The sequence below is a fragment of the Glycine soja genome, chromosome 20, assembly GCF_004193775.1.
Source record: "Glycine soja cultivar W05 chromosome 20, ASM419377v2, whole genome shotgun sequence".
Lineage (NCBI taxonomy): Eukaryota > Viridiplantae > Streptophyta > Magnoliopsida > Fabales > Fabaceae > Glycine > Glycine soja.
This window is the reverse complement of record NC_041021.1, coordinates 47293295-47311207: the sequence shown is the minus strand read 5'-3', so window position 1 is coordinate 47311207 and position 17913 is coordinate 47293295. Positions and strand designations below refer to the sequence as shown.

Sequence of the window (17913 nt, the reverse complement as noted above, 5' to 3'; positions counted from 1 at the left end):
ATCTTATGTGTTGTGAACGGTGCATATTTTTCTATGTCGACTAACACGTGACGTACGCTATAAGTTAATATATCATATTGTCAAAATTATACAAATAAGATTTTTCAAACTTTACAATGACACGCAAACAGTGTTCTATTTCGAAACTCTTTGCTACTGAATTAATTGCATGTCCTTCAAATCTTTACGCACATAGCTTCGAAATTCCAATTAATATAACCTCATATGTTCATGAACCAAGTTGACAAAGCTGTTACTCGCTCGATCATAATATTGCTTATCACAATAATGTATATACATTTATAATTTGGGGAAATGTTTGTTAGAGACCCAAGAGAGAGTTAGGAAAATTTTGGTACAAGAAGAAAGAAGAAAATGGAGAGGTAGATAGAAAATAATAATAAATAATAATATTAACAATTAATATTTACCAAAAAAATAGAGAGGTAGATAGAAAACAAAAGAATGTGTCAATTAGGTGTTTAAAATATTTAGTTGTCCAAATATAACTATTCTATAATTTATATCAACATGTACGCTACTAAGGATGATAAAGTATATCTAAATCCTATAACTATTCACAACAATATCTGCAAATGAGACAACTAACAGTTGTAACATTGGGATTGGATACAGGATGGATATATATATATACTCTAAGTCTCTAATCTCTAACTATTAAAAAGTGAAAAATTCTAAATCCTATGTTGAATGATTATTAGAGAGTGAAAAATTGTAAACCTTTAATTAAGTCTTGTTAAGCAATTAAAACATCAACTTAACAATCCTGGTTATGTTGAATGATTATCTTTATAATTTTATTTATTTATGACTTGTTTGGATGAACCAATATTATATTTGTTTGTTTTTAATATTATGTGTATATATTTTTAATGTTATATTTGAGTTATTTAAGAATGAATTTTCACTAAATTTGTCACAAATATTAAAGTATTCGGAAGTACGAGTGTCGAATCCAGAAGGACTCTATTTGTATTTGGATTAATGCAAACCCAATTTAAAAACAATAGATAAAGAATTTAAAATAAAGATAAAGAAATATATTAGATAAGATAAAAATTTAAAGATGAAAATAAAAGATTTAAATTAAAAATGACAAAGATAGAAGATAAAGAAAATAAAAATAAAATATTAAGATAAAGATAAGATAAAAATAGAAAATAAAATAAAATCAGAATTGGATAAGGTTGGGATCTGACCTACCCTGCCTTTTGCCTAGGATGTATGAATTTATGATTTTTGTTTATCAAGTTAGGTGTCTATTCTACCCACATCTGTTCAAGTACATCATACATTTTGCTTGCCTGCCTTGTAGGCTTACCATTGAAGGTTTTACCATGGATGAGATATAAGGACTGATGAGATAAGAGGGGTGAAAGAAAGAAAGGGAGTAAATGAAACTCCTAGGAGAGGAAGTTTTGTGGTGTTATGTAAAAGATAACTGCTAAATAAATATTTTTAAAGATATTTCCAATATATTTTTATCATCAAAATAATTCATATTTAGCCGTTATTACTTTGCGTGATCATTATGGTGTCTTTTTGCATGTTCTTATGGTTAAAATTGGAAGTTGTTCTTTGTTAGAAGCTCAACTTTGGACTATCCACAATGGCCTTCAGCTAGCTTTTTGTTCTCTGCAGTAATCCTACATGATTTAACTGGCCAAATTACTCAAATAGTATAAATAGAAAATGTCAATCAATATATGTATATATTAACAAAGATGAGAAATAAATAAATAGCCGAAAATTAAATAAAAAAGTACAAATTATTTATACAGTTTTTGTTCATGAAAAAATGGGAAAAAAAAATATATATTCTCACAACTACAAAGAAAGGAGAAAGGCTGCATTTTCACTGAATGGTGCACTAATCTGATTGAGTGAATTAAAAGGTGACATCTGAAGTCTGGTGCTACTGAACTGTTATATGGGAGTTTACAGACTTGTCCTTAATAACAGATCTACTGTTATATGGGAGTTAACAGACTTGTCCTTAATCAGGTGCTTAATAAAAGCTCTTGTTGGATACTTTGATGTTCAATTCTGTATTAGACTTCGGAAGGAGGAGGTACTTTTTTGTACACCAGTGCCCTTCTATCAGATACCATTGAGAGTTTTCAGGCCACATGTCCAAAAGTTTTTTTTATCGGTAAATGTTAATTGTTAAAATGCTAGTTTTTGTTATCAGAGGGATCAAACTCACGATCTTTCCTCTCTTCCCTTTCCTCTTAACCATCCAACCCACCTTATAGCTTCAACATGTCCAAAGTTTATAACAGTACACACATAAGATTTTTGCAAAAATATTTGAAATGGTGAGGTTAGATTCTTTAAGAGGTGATGGTTATTCTACTCAAATCAATTGTGTCATGGCAATTGTCTTGTGTGCAAATTCTATCCAAGTACCAGAATTGAAGAAACCAGATTTTAATTATGTCATTGGTTTCAAAACTTCTCCCACCACTAGTTTATGGAAATAACTCCTTTAGATGTCAGTTTGAACTGGGCCAAATTAGTTATTCACTGGCAACTTAATCCGTGGGTGCCATACTAATAAGTGTTCAGTGATGTGCCATAAAACTAGTGGCATGGGCTAGCTTTTTAATGTTTAACAAGTGGTGCTAAACTCATAGTGCTGCTGTGTCAAATACAGTTCAAGCCACATGGATCAATCTAGAAAATACAATTTGAAGCTCTGATGGTAAGTGTAATGCATACGGGAAAGAAATGTCAATATCTTCATGTTTTGCTTCAATAGAGTGTTGGTGGTAAGAAACTTTTGCATGCAGCTGGTTCTGTTCTTGATTGATCTAGTTAATCATAGTTCTTCTCAATTTATATCACGGTCGGTGGGTGATAGAAGCAATGCTGCAAAAATTGTTTGATATGTACAATGTTACAATTAAGAAAATGATATCATGTAGTTTTTATTGATATGAAACCATAAATAAATACATAATCTTTTTTATTATCTCTCCATAATTATTAAGGACAAAATATCAAAATAAAATCACAAAATACAAAAGGAAAAAATATACATGAATTTGAATCAAACAAGTTTCTAGTCTGAATCCACCTAAAATATGCTAAAACTTCCTCCAAACTACTGGAATGTGTATCAAAACATAATCACAAATATAAAAAAATGTATAAAAATTTAGATCAATTATAATTTAAATTCATATCATAACTAATTCTTTAAATTCATATCATAACTAATTCTTATCATTAATAGATTCTAACACATACAAGGCACTGGATTTAGAATGTCCAAAATTATATGTATAATGTGATAAGCACTGTGCAAATGAGTGGCACTGGCACATCAAGGAACTCAGTCAACTCACAAAACCAGGCAATGAAGCACCAAGCATCGAAGTTTTGGATCAGTTAGTTATGCTTTCATTGCTTTGGAAATATATATATATACATATATATACTCACTAAATATGTAATTCTTGAAAGTCCAGTGACATGTATTTCTTTCGTTATTTTGGTTGAATGGGCCGTGCAATTGGTGCATACAGGCCTACTCAGATGTAATTATTTCTTGATCTTTGAGGACAAATCTTGTGTGCTCTTTACTTTAAGATCATCTTATCAATAAATCATTAGCTTATAAAAATAGTAAAAATTGCATATAAAAGATGATTATATTAACTTTTTTTTATGCAATGACAACAACAGATTTTGAATCTAAAACATTTTACAAGGCCAACTCTAGTTGGTTTATTATATTAAACTTTTGACATTTCTGAAACTTTCTGAATAAAATAACATAAAACTGGAAACAATTATTTGAACCCTAGCTAGAGGGAAAAGTTTCTATCCAATGTGTGGAACTTCCTTGACAATTCCATCTTTGTTGATCCAAACCCAAACCCTATCACAGCGGTAATCAGTGATGACCCTGTTTCCTTCAGGCACAATGATAGCATTCACCAAAGGATTCTCTCTCTCAATTGTAGCCTCTGCCACTGTCCCTTGCACTCCAACAAGCTCAGGCCATGAGCTCTTACCTGCATAACAAGCCAAACCCTCGAATTATTAGTTACAAGACATTATTCATTGCAATTTATGACTGTTACTAATTCATTAAAACTATGATCATATACAAATCTTATATATTTGAACATAGTTGTTACCTTTGCAATCGTCAGACATCTTTAGCTTATTGCCTAATTCTCTGTTTGACTTTTTTTTTTTTTTATAAATGCAACTCAATCTGTTTGTGGGGAAGGGGTGTATTTATAGTTTTTTTTATGGCTAGCTCATGGCTTGGTATATAAACCGTGTCCGTGCATTCTTCTAGTTTAACACGTACATTGGCAAAACTTAAAATATCACGAAATCAGAATTCAATATATGCTGCTGAACTGTGTTCAATTCAATCCACATTCACATCTAAATTTATGGATGCATCCTTGCTCTTTTATTTAAAAAAATAAAAAGAAAGAAATTGGATATCTCCACAGCATATATAGCTGATGTAAGACTAATTTTTGGGGTTAAAGGAGTGCAGTTCGCTTCTACATAGTTACCAACTAGTGTTAAATAATTTATTTTATATTATCAATTTGGCAAATCAAAGCTATTATGGAGTTTGCTTCTCAAGCTAATTTTATTTCATGCATGGAAACATGTCTATCCTGATACGCTTGCAAAACATGGACTCTGATCTTTTGGAGATAAGAACAATGATTTTTTCCTCCATCATCTTTGTATATATCCCCCTGTTGGCTACTTGGATGATGCTTCCGTCATCGTCATAATTTTTCATTGATAGTTTGTAGTTTCTTTTCTTGACGACAGTTCAAAAGAAAGAGTAAGTAGGGCAAATGAACAAAATCAATTCCTTTTGTCATAAATCATAATATACATTTCATATAAAATTTATAACTGATGTTACTCAATAATTTTTATTAATTTTTTCTCAAAAAAATAAATTTTATTAATTTAATGTTGATTTTATTAAAATTTGTTCTGTCTAACTTCAAACTTATCCACTCCTCAATCCAAGACTCCAAATCCCTATCAACATGTACGGACTAGAAGAAAAGTTTGACAATTACAGACGGTCTTTAGAATTAGAAGTGCAATTACATGTAGAAATGTGAAATATCGATTGTGGATTTGAAAGCCAACATTGACTCTGATTTTTCTTCCATGCTAGCATACGTTGATGAGTACGCCAACTTAAAACCTTGCTTTCTTAGATAATTCCATTTTCTCTTATTTTTTTCCCCTCTCCTCTCACAAACTCTTATTTGGTTTTAAGATGAATTAAAAAAAAAAAAACTTTCAGAGCCGGATAAAGGTGTAAAAACACTTCCCCCACGAACGCGTGACATGTTTGATGTTAACAGATCATCAAAGTAGTTAATTAATTAGCCGTTATAAAAAAATAGTTAATTAATCATTTATAAGAAAAAGTTTACCTTTTTTAAAATATGGATAAAGTTGACCTATTCCATTAAAAGATTAACTATTTTATAATTGGTTAAATCTCAATGAAATAAAAAGAAGTTTCTTACAAGATAAATATCAAATATGAAATAAAATATCATAACCCAATCCAAGAACATGGATGTATCTTTTTTATATGAACAAAATTAAGAACATTTATAACCAATACTAAGTTAGTCCAAGTAAAATTATTTTTAAATTCCCCTATTCAAATTTTGTAAATGAAAACGTGATTAAAAGCCAAAATCTCACTGAAAATAGTTAGATTTTTTTTTTATAGATATTAATCATCAATAAAATAAGTATATAATTAACACCTATAATATGATCAAAAAATAAAATAAAAACATCTCCAAATTACAATTGAAAACTAGTCTCTTTAAAAGAACTTTAAAAAAGTTACAAATATTTCAAAATACAATTTCATTACTCAAATATCAAAAGATTGCCACATGCAATTATTTCTATTTTTCATTTACTTTTTACTTTTTCTTACACACAACAACTCACTTTTTAACAAATCATAAATGTGTTAGAAAATTAATAGTTGATTTAGGCGTCAACCACTGAAATGTTGACTTTATCCTTTGTTTAAGGAATAGGAGATATCAAAAGTTGTCCCATTTAAATCGTACCAAAAAAAATTAAGTGTGAGATGCTCAGTTGGCAGTGGCATGCAACGGTTTTCGCATACAATTGAGTAGCCTGTGTAAACATTTGATACTTCTACATAGAACCTGAGAAATACACAAAACTGTACACAAGACAAGACAAAGGTTTACACTGTTCTATATGGATTATGGGGCATGAATAATAGATAACAAGGTAAACATGTCTTATCTTAGTTAACTAATTTCTGTAAAGATGTCAAATCCAAGATGGAAAACAACTCTTGATTGCTGCAAATATATGTCATTTGTGTCTAATTCTTTTTGGATGAGAAGGCTTATTTGCCATAACTTCCTTTGAAGAACTAGTAATATCCTTTTGAGGATCTTCATCACTTCTTTCAAAATCATTTTCTTCATCAAAACTCTCAGTTTTGTCTGTGTCTTCCTCTTCAGGAGATTTCTCAGAATTCTCTTGCTTTGACAGCTTATCTCGAAGCACTCTCAGTTTTGACTTTTTAGAATTTAACACCCCCAGAAACTAAAAACAAAACAAAATAGAAGGTCATCCTTGATTGAAATTTGGAAAAAGGAAAGCAAAAATAAATATGCAAAATTAGTACCACAAGAAAATGTAATAAGAAAATGTACTATTAACACAAAATCGTCCTTTCCACTAGTAAAGTTAGCCTTCAATAACCAGATATTGATGAAAGAGGTGCCCTCAAATTAAACTCTTCTACCCATTTATTTATTAATGCATGTTCTCATACATGACTTTTCCAACACAATAATACTGAACATTCTACAACTGTCTGGAACTTGGTGCAGCCTTTAGCACTAAACGTTTTTAGTATCTTAGAAAAAGAAAGGGCCCTCAGCCTGTGAGTTAGGCATTGCCACAGAAAAATAAGAAAAGAAAAAGAGAAACATGTGGTTTAGGCAGTGACAGTGTGACACTATTCAGAAAGATAATAAACAACATAGAAGCACATTCATATTGCACAGGTTTTTGTTATAGTAGAGAACAAATTCATAAACTAAACATTTTTTGTTGGCTATTTAAAGATACTTTGATGAACATATCTTCAACAACCAAATCAAGAAAAAGGTATCAAAATACTTTAGATACAGTATAAGAGTTTCCAAGAGAAAATAATTTACATCTATGTCATTTATAACCAATGCTTGGTGTTCACCACACAAATATTTTGTAATTAGATTTTTACATCTGACCCTTTCCAGACCCTGCAATAATATTGGTGGAAGGCTTGTATACTAAGCCAGCATATTTCTTGTTAAATTACCTAGTTTCTAATTTATACTAAAGGAAATACCATCATTGTAAAAGCAGTTGCCCAAAACAGAGGAGCTGCATGTATATTTTTACAAAAATTATATCCTTGTTCAACAGCCACGGAAATTTGAAACAAAATAAAAACTTCAGTATGGAAAGAGGGGAGAGAGAGAGTGGGAGAAGTAGTAATCTCAAATAAGTTTTTGCTTCATATCATGATTGTATAATAAGAATGGCTACAGAGTTTTTGGTCCATTAAAACTCTCAAATAGGTTTTCAGATTCATCCCTAGAGAAGGGGAAAATATTCGGAAATTGTTAGGAGACTCCATGTTCCTCGAATTACCTGGGTTATCTTGTTTCTCTTATTTCTTTATCATCAATAATAAATCAATTCTGCTCTTTCTTCTTAATCTCTTGGTTCGGATACTATCATATGATAAGAACAGCTACGGAAATTTTTTGTCTACTAAAACTAACATAGTATAAGACTCCAATAAATACAACTTATTCAAGTAATTTTGAAAGCTAAAGATGTGCTTTAAGTATTCAAAAGCTCAGAAATTAATGGGAAAAACTTGGCCCAGAATAAATAAAGGGAACACCCTACACTCAATTGCTAATCCAATTATCTTACCTTTTAAGAATTTATAACTGTTAAAAGTAGTAAAGAGAACAAGTTATTTGAAATATTTATAACAATTAGTTTTACAAGAAAACAGAAAATGCTCCCATGCAGAGCCATATAAACCAGTCAATTTCAACATACAGTTAAGAATGACTAAAATAGAGAGAAGATGTTAATTAGTTTAATCAATTAATAGCCTCAGAAGTCTGCCAGGACCATTGTGCCTTCTTGACACAGGGCTGAGCCATGCTATGCCAGAACCCAACAACCACAAAGTAAAGGTTAACAAGTTACCTTTGCATAGATTTCAGATTCAAATTCCAGCCTCTCATTGGCAATTCTTTCACTCTGGGTTAAGCACTTCTCAGCTTCCACTTTCATCTTCTCAAACAATTCATTTTCTGTGACAACTTTGTCCTGTACATGCATATAAACGAACATGCCAAACTATGATGTTCACAACTAAAGAATAGGGAGGAGAGTTCCATGTACCTACACTATTCAATGATGATTTGCATATATATACTCAGAATTTGAATGAGAGATTGTTGCCCTAATCTTGTTCTTAATAAAAGTTGATATTAGAACCTCCATATTGATTCAAGCAGAAATTGATTGTCATATGCATAAGACTTGTTGAAGCAGAAATTGAGTGCCTTATGCAAGCAGTGTCACATGCTCGCTGCCTTATCTCTACAAACAGAAAGACAATTTCTAGGATTTGAACCCATGACCTTCATATCATAAGTCAACAATCTTACCATTTTGCCAAGGCTTTCCCTCATAAATTCAAGGAGATAGTAGAAACTTGATAAAATAAGACTGAAGAAGAGTTTATACTTTATATCCTTCCTAGTTGAGTTCTAGCTATTTTTGCTGTTTTGCACATTCTTAAGACTAGAACAAGATTGTTTATCACTCTTTCTATAAATGATGATTTCTCAAACAGAACAGAAAATATAAATTAAATCAATGAATCTAATGACAACGGAACAATGATATACAGGTTTTTACTATTTCATCCTGTTCCTCCTAAAATAAAGAATATCATAAATGACAAGGCAGCCTTTTGCTCTCCCATCACCCCATTGAACAATAGAGTCCTATTTGTGACCAGTCATCATAGCATCCCATATATTTAGATTAGTTGCTAAAAACATAATGCTTAAGCTATATAAAATCCACCAGCATGTAGAAGCTAAGTAACAAAAAAAATAAAAATCTGCTGAGTAACTTACTTTCCTGGTCAAGCATAAACTATACAATTTCTTTAATGTTTTGTTTGGATGATAGGAAAGAAAATAAACAATACAGGAAATACAGATAATAATACTTTTTTTTTATTTGGTAGAAGACAAAATAGAAAAACAAAATAAAATAAACTTTTAGAAACAAAGTTAAAATCTTATTTTCTGTCATATTTTCTTCAATTCAAAAATTTTCATCCTCCTTCATTTTCTTTCCTCTGGAATAAATAGAGGGTAAGAAAGACATATCCAACACAATGGCCATCATAAACAAACAAACAGAGAAACATAAAACAGACAAGTGAATGTCATACAGTGAACCTGAAATTACCTGTTTCAAAAACATAATGACACAAAGAGAGTGTACAAGTTAAGCTGCAGAACCTTACACTTAGATTTATGTTTGAACCCATGAGAAAGTCCAATATTTCGACATTACTTTTCTTAGAATCAGGAGACAGCAAGCATTTCCATCTCCAAAGCAGAGTCATTCCTTCCTTCTCAAACGTCCATGACAACTGCAACATTCACATCAACCACATAAAAACAATAGTAAAAACAACAAGCATACATTAAGTAGTGACCCTAGAATAAATTTCAAAGTACTTAACATAAATAAGAGTTAGTTAGTTAGTTACCCTCTTATGGCTATCACCAGCATCATCAAATGCATAGACAGAGCCAGGTTGTTGAAGCCCCAAATAGCGTTCAGACAAGTTCAGGTACTCTGAAACTGGGAGGTCCCACTGAGCAGCACGCTGCTTCACTTCCTCCGCCGATGCTTAAATTTTATTTTATTTTTTAAAAAAGAAGGAAAAATCAAAACTTGATGATTGTTTTGGGATAAAATTGGAAATGGGTGGCGGAAACGGAGAAAAGAGCGTAAAGGGTAGGGTGGTACGGTGGCAGTGCCAGGCGGTGATGCCGTCGGTGACGGCGAGGTGAAAGTGGGTGGGAAACCAAGTGGCCTTCACGAAAATGGGTTCTCCTTTTGGAATGAGAAGCTTGGAGCAGGAGAACCTCTCTGTTTCCTCCTCCATTGATGCTTATGCCCTGCAATCTCTGTCTCCCCGTTATACAATCTTTCTCTATTGCTTCCTTTCTCAATTGATCTTCCAAGTTTGACTTTGACATAAATTATAAACGACTTTTGTTTTAATATTTACAAACAAATATAAAAAATTGAGGGAATTTTTTTGCTGAATTAAAAAAAATAACAAAATATATTACTATGTTACATAAACCAATTTCTAAGCTAACTCATTTATTATAAAATAAAAGGGAACTATTTTTTTCTTCAAAATATTCAACTTTTAGTAGTCTTACATGAGGGAAACTATCCCAATTGTTCTCTCAAGTGCTTTAATTGGGTTTTTAAGAATTGCTTGTTTGGCACACTAGGTTGGTGATATTGGAAGTCTTAATATTTAGATTTTTGCTAAGGTTTTTGGGTGAGGCAGTTCAAAGGCAACAAATTTAGGTTCTAATGCAATCTTAATGTATAATTACACAATTTAATGTAATATATCTATTAAAGATGCAACCTACTCAATGTTGAGATAACCAAATCATGGTAGTAAAACAATGAAAAAAATCATTTTAAACTTATAATTATTCAAACAATCATTGTTAAAGATTATGTGAATATATGTATACAGGTTTTTTTGATGTCAAAGTATAAGCAAACAAGATTGTTTCAAAAAACATTCAATGTTAAGCAAATAAGATTGATTTAAGATTAATTCAAGGTCAAACAAACAAAATCAAGAAAAAAGATAAGACCTTAGTTTATTTGTTAAAAGAATTTCACACTAGTTGATCATTTTTTGCCTTAAACAATTATTTTAAATAGTTAAAAGCACTAGTAATCGATTACCAAAAATAGATTGTGAATGGACCTTTCAAAAAAGATTTTGAAATTTGAATTTTAAATCTTGTAATCGATTACCAAATGTTTGTAATCGATGATTATCAGTAACGACACTTCAGTTACCTTGAAAAGTCATGACTCTTCAAAATATAACTATGTAATCGATTACCAGAAACTTGTAATCGATTACAAGTGAGAAAATTTCAGAAAAACTTTTTGAAAAGACCCATATTTTCAAACTATTTTGAAAAGGCACAAGGGGCCTATATATATGTGCTTGACTTCGATAAGTACAAGAGAGATTATTCAGAGAACTTAATTGTCAAATTCTCTCTAAATAACTATTAGCCAAACACTTGCAATTTTTTTTGAAAATTCTTCTAAGATTTTCTATTTGTATCATCTACTCTAAAGGAGAGAAATTTTTTTGTTCATCTCATAAATTTAGTGGTAATCAAGAGACCGTTTGTCTCTTGGATTGTGAGAATATTGAACACAAGGGTGAGAAATCCCAAGATGTGTTAAAAAAACTGTAAAGGATTTATAAAAGTAGTGGAAACTCTAAAGTGAGTTGCTTGAGGACTGAACATAGGTATGAGAAGTGACCGAACCAATATAAATTGAGTTTGCATTTCTCTTTTCTCTTATCTCAGTTATTTTATTGCAATTTACTTTGTCTTACGTAATTAAAAGAACATTATTAAATTGATTGTTTATTCTTCTTTTGCATTTTAAGTCTATCATATATAATTTAAAAATGGGTTAAAATTTGTTATTAGGAAAATTTTAAAACTTAATTCACCTCCTCTTAAGTTATTGAGACTACTTGTTCAATAGATTATTGATTATATATAATTTACGAATGTTATTAAATCAATATATTTTTTTTTATCTTAATCTTCTGATTCATATTAAAATTTTTTATCTCATTAACTTGAAGATCATCCAAAAAGTAAATAAAATCTGAAAAAATTATTTTTATTATAAGTTAACCTTAAGTAATATCCAAGTAATTTAAACTTAACTTTAGTAAATTAATCACTTGTATTTAACCAACTCAACTAATTTTTGTTGATATAGACTATTGGTTAATACAAGACAATTTAACACAAAAAAAAACAACAAATGAATAAAAAAAAAGTAAAATGAAGAAAAAAAATCATTCACTTCAATTACTTAAGATTTTTAACGGGAATTAACAAAATTTTAAAGAAAAAGAAAATAAGAAGAGTCAAGTGTCACATATTTAAATTTGTCAGGAGGAAATAATATAATTTTTAACTTTAAGATAGGAGGATATTTATATCCTAAAAGAGTAGCAGTATAATTTACTCCTCTGTAAATCTATAAATATTTTTTTTACCAAAAAAATCTATAAATATTTTTTAATTTTAATTATTTTTATTTTTTAAAACCGAGTGATTTGAGAATCATATAAAGTTTTGTGGTGGGGCCTAGGCTCTTTCCCTTTCACTAAAACTAAAACTAAAATAAAAGAAAGTGATATTTGCACGTGAATGCACAGAAACAGAACACGTGCAAACAAACGAGGAATCCTTTATTACTGACGATGAGGTAGGTGTGGCTGGTAAAAGCAACAACAATTTAATACCTCAAAAATGATTCACTCTCTGCTCCTACTTTTTCTTCTCATTGCAGTCTCAGCTCAGCAACATCAACATGATGACCCTTCGATCACAGCCACCATGGAGTGATTCTCCGGTTACACAATCCACGAACCTCACTCTTCACTTTCCGTTGATGCTCAGGCTCTGCAGAACCAGGTACTACTCACTACTCACTCACCCAACTGGGCTTGTGTTGTGATGATTGTTTCTTAACATCTTTAACTGTGACTTGTTATTAGATAGATGAGCTTGCAGCGTTTTCTGACTCTCCTGCTCCATCAGTAACAAGGGTCTTGTATACTGACAAGGATGTTTTAGGTCGCAGGTATGTGTGTGACTGTGGATCAAGTTCCATTTTTTTGTGAGTTTTATTGTGATGGTTGGGCTGTATATTTTAGTAGTGGTTCTGTGTAAAAGAACATTAAGGAGGTGTAAGCTTTGTCTTTTTAATCTTAGTTTTGTATATAACATTACTTATAAGTAAACTATTCAATATGATAGATATATGAGCTTCACCATAGTATGGCTTTATAGACTTTCACTCCTTGTCTTGCATCTGTAGGTATGTAAAAACCCAGATGGAACTTGCTGGTCTATCTGTGAGAGAGGATGCTGTTGGTAACATATTTGGTCGTTGGTGAGTGTCTGCTTGTTTTGTTCCGCAAAAACTTTCCAAATGAAATCTCATCCAATAACTTCTAACCTCAATATTTATATTTATAATTGTCTCTCTGTCTCTGATATTTTAACTGGGTCTTCAAGCTCATGTTAACATCATAACCTTTCCTATCTTTATTGCAATATGCCCGTAATTTACTAACTACACTCACCACTTTATCTTTGCTTGATTTATGCAGGGATGGCGTTGAACCTGAGCTTGCTGCAGTTGCAACAGGTTCGCACATTGATGCTATACCTTACTCTGGAAAATATGATGGAGTTATTGGTGTTTTAGGTGCTATTGAAGCCATCAGAGTCCCGAAAAGGTTTTTGATTTTTCTTATTATTGCTGATGTAGGACTTAATTGAATCTTCAGAATACAATTTTTTTTATTTGCTGTCTATCTTCTGATCATTTGCTAGCAAGCTTGGATGTTTCAGCACCTTAAATTACTAAAATATTTTCACTGTCCTGGTGTCCCGCATTAGTTTTTGCACAAGTAATTTCATATAAGGAATCGGGGATGTAAATATAGCATCTTAGCCAATTGAAAATGAAGACATTTGTCTCTCTCAGTGCAATAATTTCAAACATTGTGGCCTTAGAGACAGTGAATCAAGACAAAGCTAACCTATATTTTCTATCCAATAAGTTATTAAAATCTATATAACTGTACTTCCAGAATTTCTCTAGCTTGACAACTTGATGTTTTACTAGAACGATATCAATGGATTGTTGTATTGTTGATAACTTGATGTTTAACCGTATTATGGGTCTAAACCAAATTACAAAAAACAATAAGGTATGTATTTTTATGCTATAGATAATACTGAAATATCAAATTATACAACTATGTAGAAATGAGATGTTCCACAGATAACCAATTCCTTGTAATTACTTATATATACAAAAGATCCAAATTCCCCAAGATGAGACTTACAATGTCCAACCACTATCCACTTTTGTAAGGAGTAGTGATGTTTGTGATATACTGATATTGATTGAAAACCTTCACAGGTCTGGTTTTAAACCTAGAAGATCATTGGAAGTCATATTATTCACATCAGAAGAACCAACACGCTTTGGAATAGGTAGCTTGGGAAGGTCAGAAACTGCATTTCTATACTGTATCACAATAGGACTTATATTTGTGGCTATTTTTATCAATAAATCCATAATTGCTTTTGTCCTCTCATGTTACCTTTCTATTTCTGATAACCAAGTTACATCCCATATTCTACTTCTAGTTTTATCATTTGTTGCCTTTGTGCAGCCGCTTATTGGCTGGAAGTGAGGATCTTGCAAATTCTTTAAAGACAACAACTGATATTCAAAACATATCTTTCCTAGATGCTGCACGATCTGCTGGGTATTCAAAAAATGAGGATGACTTATCCAGTGTATTTTTAAAGAAAGGAACATATTCTTCTTTTGTAGAACTGCACATAGAACAAGGACCTATTCTGGAAGATGAAGGTACACATCTTGGAGCTAACATAGTCATTTCATTAGCCATAACTTCAATGATCTGATATTCTGATGTAATCTGTTTCTTGACCCAGGTATATCTATAGGCATAGTCACTGCCATTGCAGCTCCAGCAAGTCTAACAGTTGAATTTGAAGGCAATGGTGGCCATGCGGGTGCTGTCCTTATGCCTAACAGGTGTCTGCCATCTTAAAACAGATATTATTCTTTTTCAGTGTTACACCATTATCCTGTTCTATTGTTGCAGTAACTTGAACTGTAACAGCCAGATATTCCTCTTCTTTTCAATAGTCAAGATCTTTCCATGATTTTGAATTAAATAGTAGCATTCTGTCTTTTGATTCCACTATATTTTTTAGTCCACTACTTTGATCCCTTTTGCAATTGAAACTTCTTAATTAACAAACTCTGATGATTTAAGTATACTTTATATATCAATTGGAGCAGAAATGATGCTGGTCTGGCTGCTTCTGAATTAGCCCTGGCTGTAGAGAGGCATGTGTTGGATTCTGGTTCAATTGATACTGTTGGCACTGTTGGTAAGTTATTATTGAAGTGTCTCGATTAATCTAGAACTTTCGTTTAAACTAACCTCTTTTATTTTACAAGGTATCCTGGAACTGCATCCTGGAGCAATCAACAGCATCCCCAGCAAATCTCACCTAGAAATTGGTGTGTATTTACAGGACAACTTGGGTTGAACCAGGCATTCTTATAATGTTTAATTAATTACAACTGGTTTTACCATGCAATAGTTGTTTCTTATGTTTGTTACATAGAATTGTTTACTTCTTTTTTTCTTTACCTAATGGATAATTTCAGTTGCTTCCTGTTGCAGACACACGAGACATTGACGAGGAAAGAAGAAATAAAGTGGTTGAGAAAATTCACCAATCAGCAATTAAAATAACCAAAACACGAGGTGTCAAGCTCTCTGATTTTCATGTCATCAATCAGGATCCACCAGCCCTTTCTGATGAAGCAATCATCAAGGCAGTAGAAACTGCAACAAAAGAACTAAACTTGACAAGCAAGTTGATGATTAGTAGAGCCTATCATGATTCATTGTTTATGGCCAGGTAATCTGGAGAGAGAGATGACAGTTGGTTTTACATAAGCAGATATTATTTCCTTATGAATTGCCCAAAAACATTCATTCTTAAAAATTCAAATGTTAAAATGAGATTAAGATAGGATCTAAGCAAGAAAAATGTTCATTTAAAGGTTCTGTAGTTTTTGAGCTGGGGATAATGCACTGTCGAAATACATTTGACTTTCTCTTTATTCAAGGACTAAACCTCAATAAAACAAGGAAAACAAAATAGTGAACAAACAGGTGGAAATTGAAATTAGGAAAAGAAAGTCTTACTTTTGAGCATGCTGAATATTTTTTTCCACCCACCAAATTTGGCATTTTCTTGCAAATTTGACTTGCATGTAAACTGTATATATTTTAATTCTGTAGAACATTGAGATTCTTATTTTTCTTGGAGTCTTGTCATGTTAGTTGGGCTGGTCTTGCACTAGTAGCATTACACTAATACTTGACCTAATCATTACTATAAATTGGTCCTTAGTGTTTCTTTCTTGTCATACATTAAGAAGAATATTGTTGAGAGCCACCTTTCTCTCTTTTCATCCTTTTGCCACATATACCCTATAATTTTAATGCTTCCAAACATACAGTAGCTGAACAGATCTTTATTGGCATAATTTAATCTAATTATATTATGTTACAAGAAACATACAATGGTTTGCTCTCATATGAATTGAATATCTGCTGCTCATGCAAATTATTTAATTGCAGGCTGTCTCCAATGGGCATGATTTTCATTCCATGTTACAAAGGTATTTACTGCTTTTTTGTGTGTGTGCATGTGTGCTATGTGCTCGTGCAATAGTAGAGCTCCTTCTATAATAAATTTTAAGTATCACCAGTGATTGAAAAGTAGAGCTCTAATAGTGTAAATAAACATCCAATGGATGAATTTAGAATTCAGAAACATTGCACAAGTTTTTCATGTTAAATTAGACATGGCAAAAACACTCATAGCCTTTGGTCCCCGTCCTACCACACCCAAATGTTGGCTGGAAAACCCAATTCCCCAGCATGTAAATGGAGGGCGCATAGTTGGTTTGAGAATACAGATACCTGTGTTGGTTTGAGAATACAGATACCTGTCTCAAACTTGAACTGAACCCTGTCCTGTTAATAGGTAAACAATAGAAAAGTTAAAATCATAAAATTGAATTTATACAGGTTTGGGGAAGTGTGATTGGAGGCAGCGAGCCCCACCCCACCTTGTTGCTATTTATTCACATCAATGTGGATGTGCCTTCAAGTTTTCAATTTGATAGAGCTGAATGATATGCAAAATTGTTTTTTTTTCGCCTAACACCTTTATAAAGAAAGGAGTTTATCAATATTCCTGTTCTTGTTTTTGCAGGGTACAGCCATAAGCCTGAAGAGTTTGCCACCATTCAAGATATGTCAAATGGTGTAAAAGTATTAACACTCACCCTAGCCAAATTGTCCAGTCACTAACATCTTCTGTAGTGAGTTCATGTGAACTTTTGTAGGAAAAGGACATGTAATTTACTTCTGTTACAGCCTACTGATTAAATCATTTCAAATTTTGGATATACCCCCTTCAATCTATCAGAATGAGGGGTTGAACCATACAATTTGAAAAGTGGTTCTATAAGAACCACTTTTTACAGGAGTAAAATGATAACTGCCTGTGGAAGGAGTCACAGCGGTGAATTTTATTTCATCGGAGTGTTTAAAAGACAAAGGAACTAATGATATTGTAGAATCCAGTTGCATATACCCCAACCAGAATAGCTTCTTTATATCTTAGTAGTTGGACCACTTTGTCTGGAGACAAAAGACATACTTTTCTCATTTGTCCACATTGCATTTTAAATTCCCACCTATGATTACCATAGTCGAAACAGCTAGATTCAATAAATAAATGTGATTATAAAATAAGGGGG

At 31.8% G+C, this 17913-nt stretch overlaps 1 protein-coding gene and 1 pseudogene across 2 annotated transcripts; one reads left to right on the top strand and one right to left on the bottom strand.

Annotated features, from left to right (window-relative positions):
- Window positions 1–6096: 6096 nt before the first annotated feature.
- LOC114402571 (DNA repair protein XRCC4-like) lies at window positions 6097–10382 on the bottom strand. The gene is made up of 5 exons (XM_028365197.1): window positions 10171–10382; window positions 9908–10050; window positions 9659–9787; window positions 8317–8439; window positions 6097–6639 (listed from the first exon to the last, which is right to left on the bottom strand). Exons 1-5 carry the CDS (start codon window positions 10307–10309, stop codon window positions 6403–6405), a joined length of 771 nt encoding a protein of 256 aa, XP_028220998.1. The 5' UTR covers window positions 10310–10382; the 3' UTR covers window positions 6097–6402.
- A 2345-nt stretch (window positions 10383–12727) lies between these two features.
- Window positions 12728–17690, top strand: LOC114401295 (annotated as a pseudogene). Its single transcript, XR_003664247.1, has 12 exons — window positions 12728–12923; window positions 13007–13092; window positions 13330–13404; window positions 13625–13753; window positions 14446–14532; window positions 14702–14904; window positions 14991–15093; window positions 15364–15455; window positions 15526–15588; window positions 15755–15995; window positions 16724–16764; window positions 17364–17690. The product of XR_003664247.1 is annotated as an ureidoglycolate hydrolase-like (transcript).
- The last annotated feature ends 223 nt before the right edge of the window (window positions 17691–17913 follow it).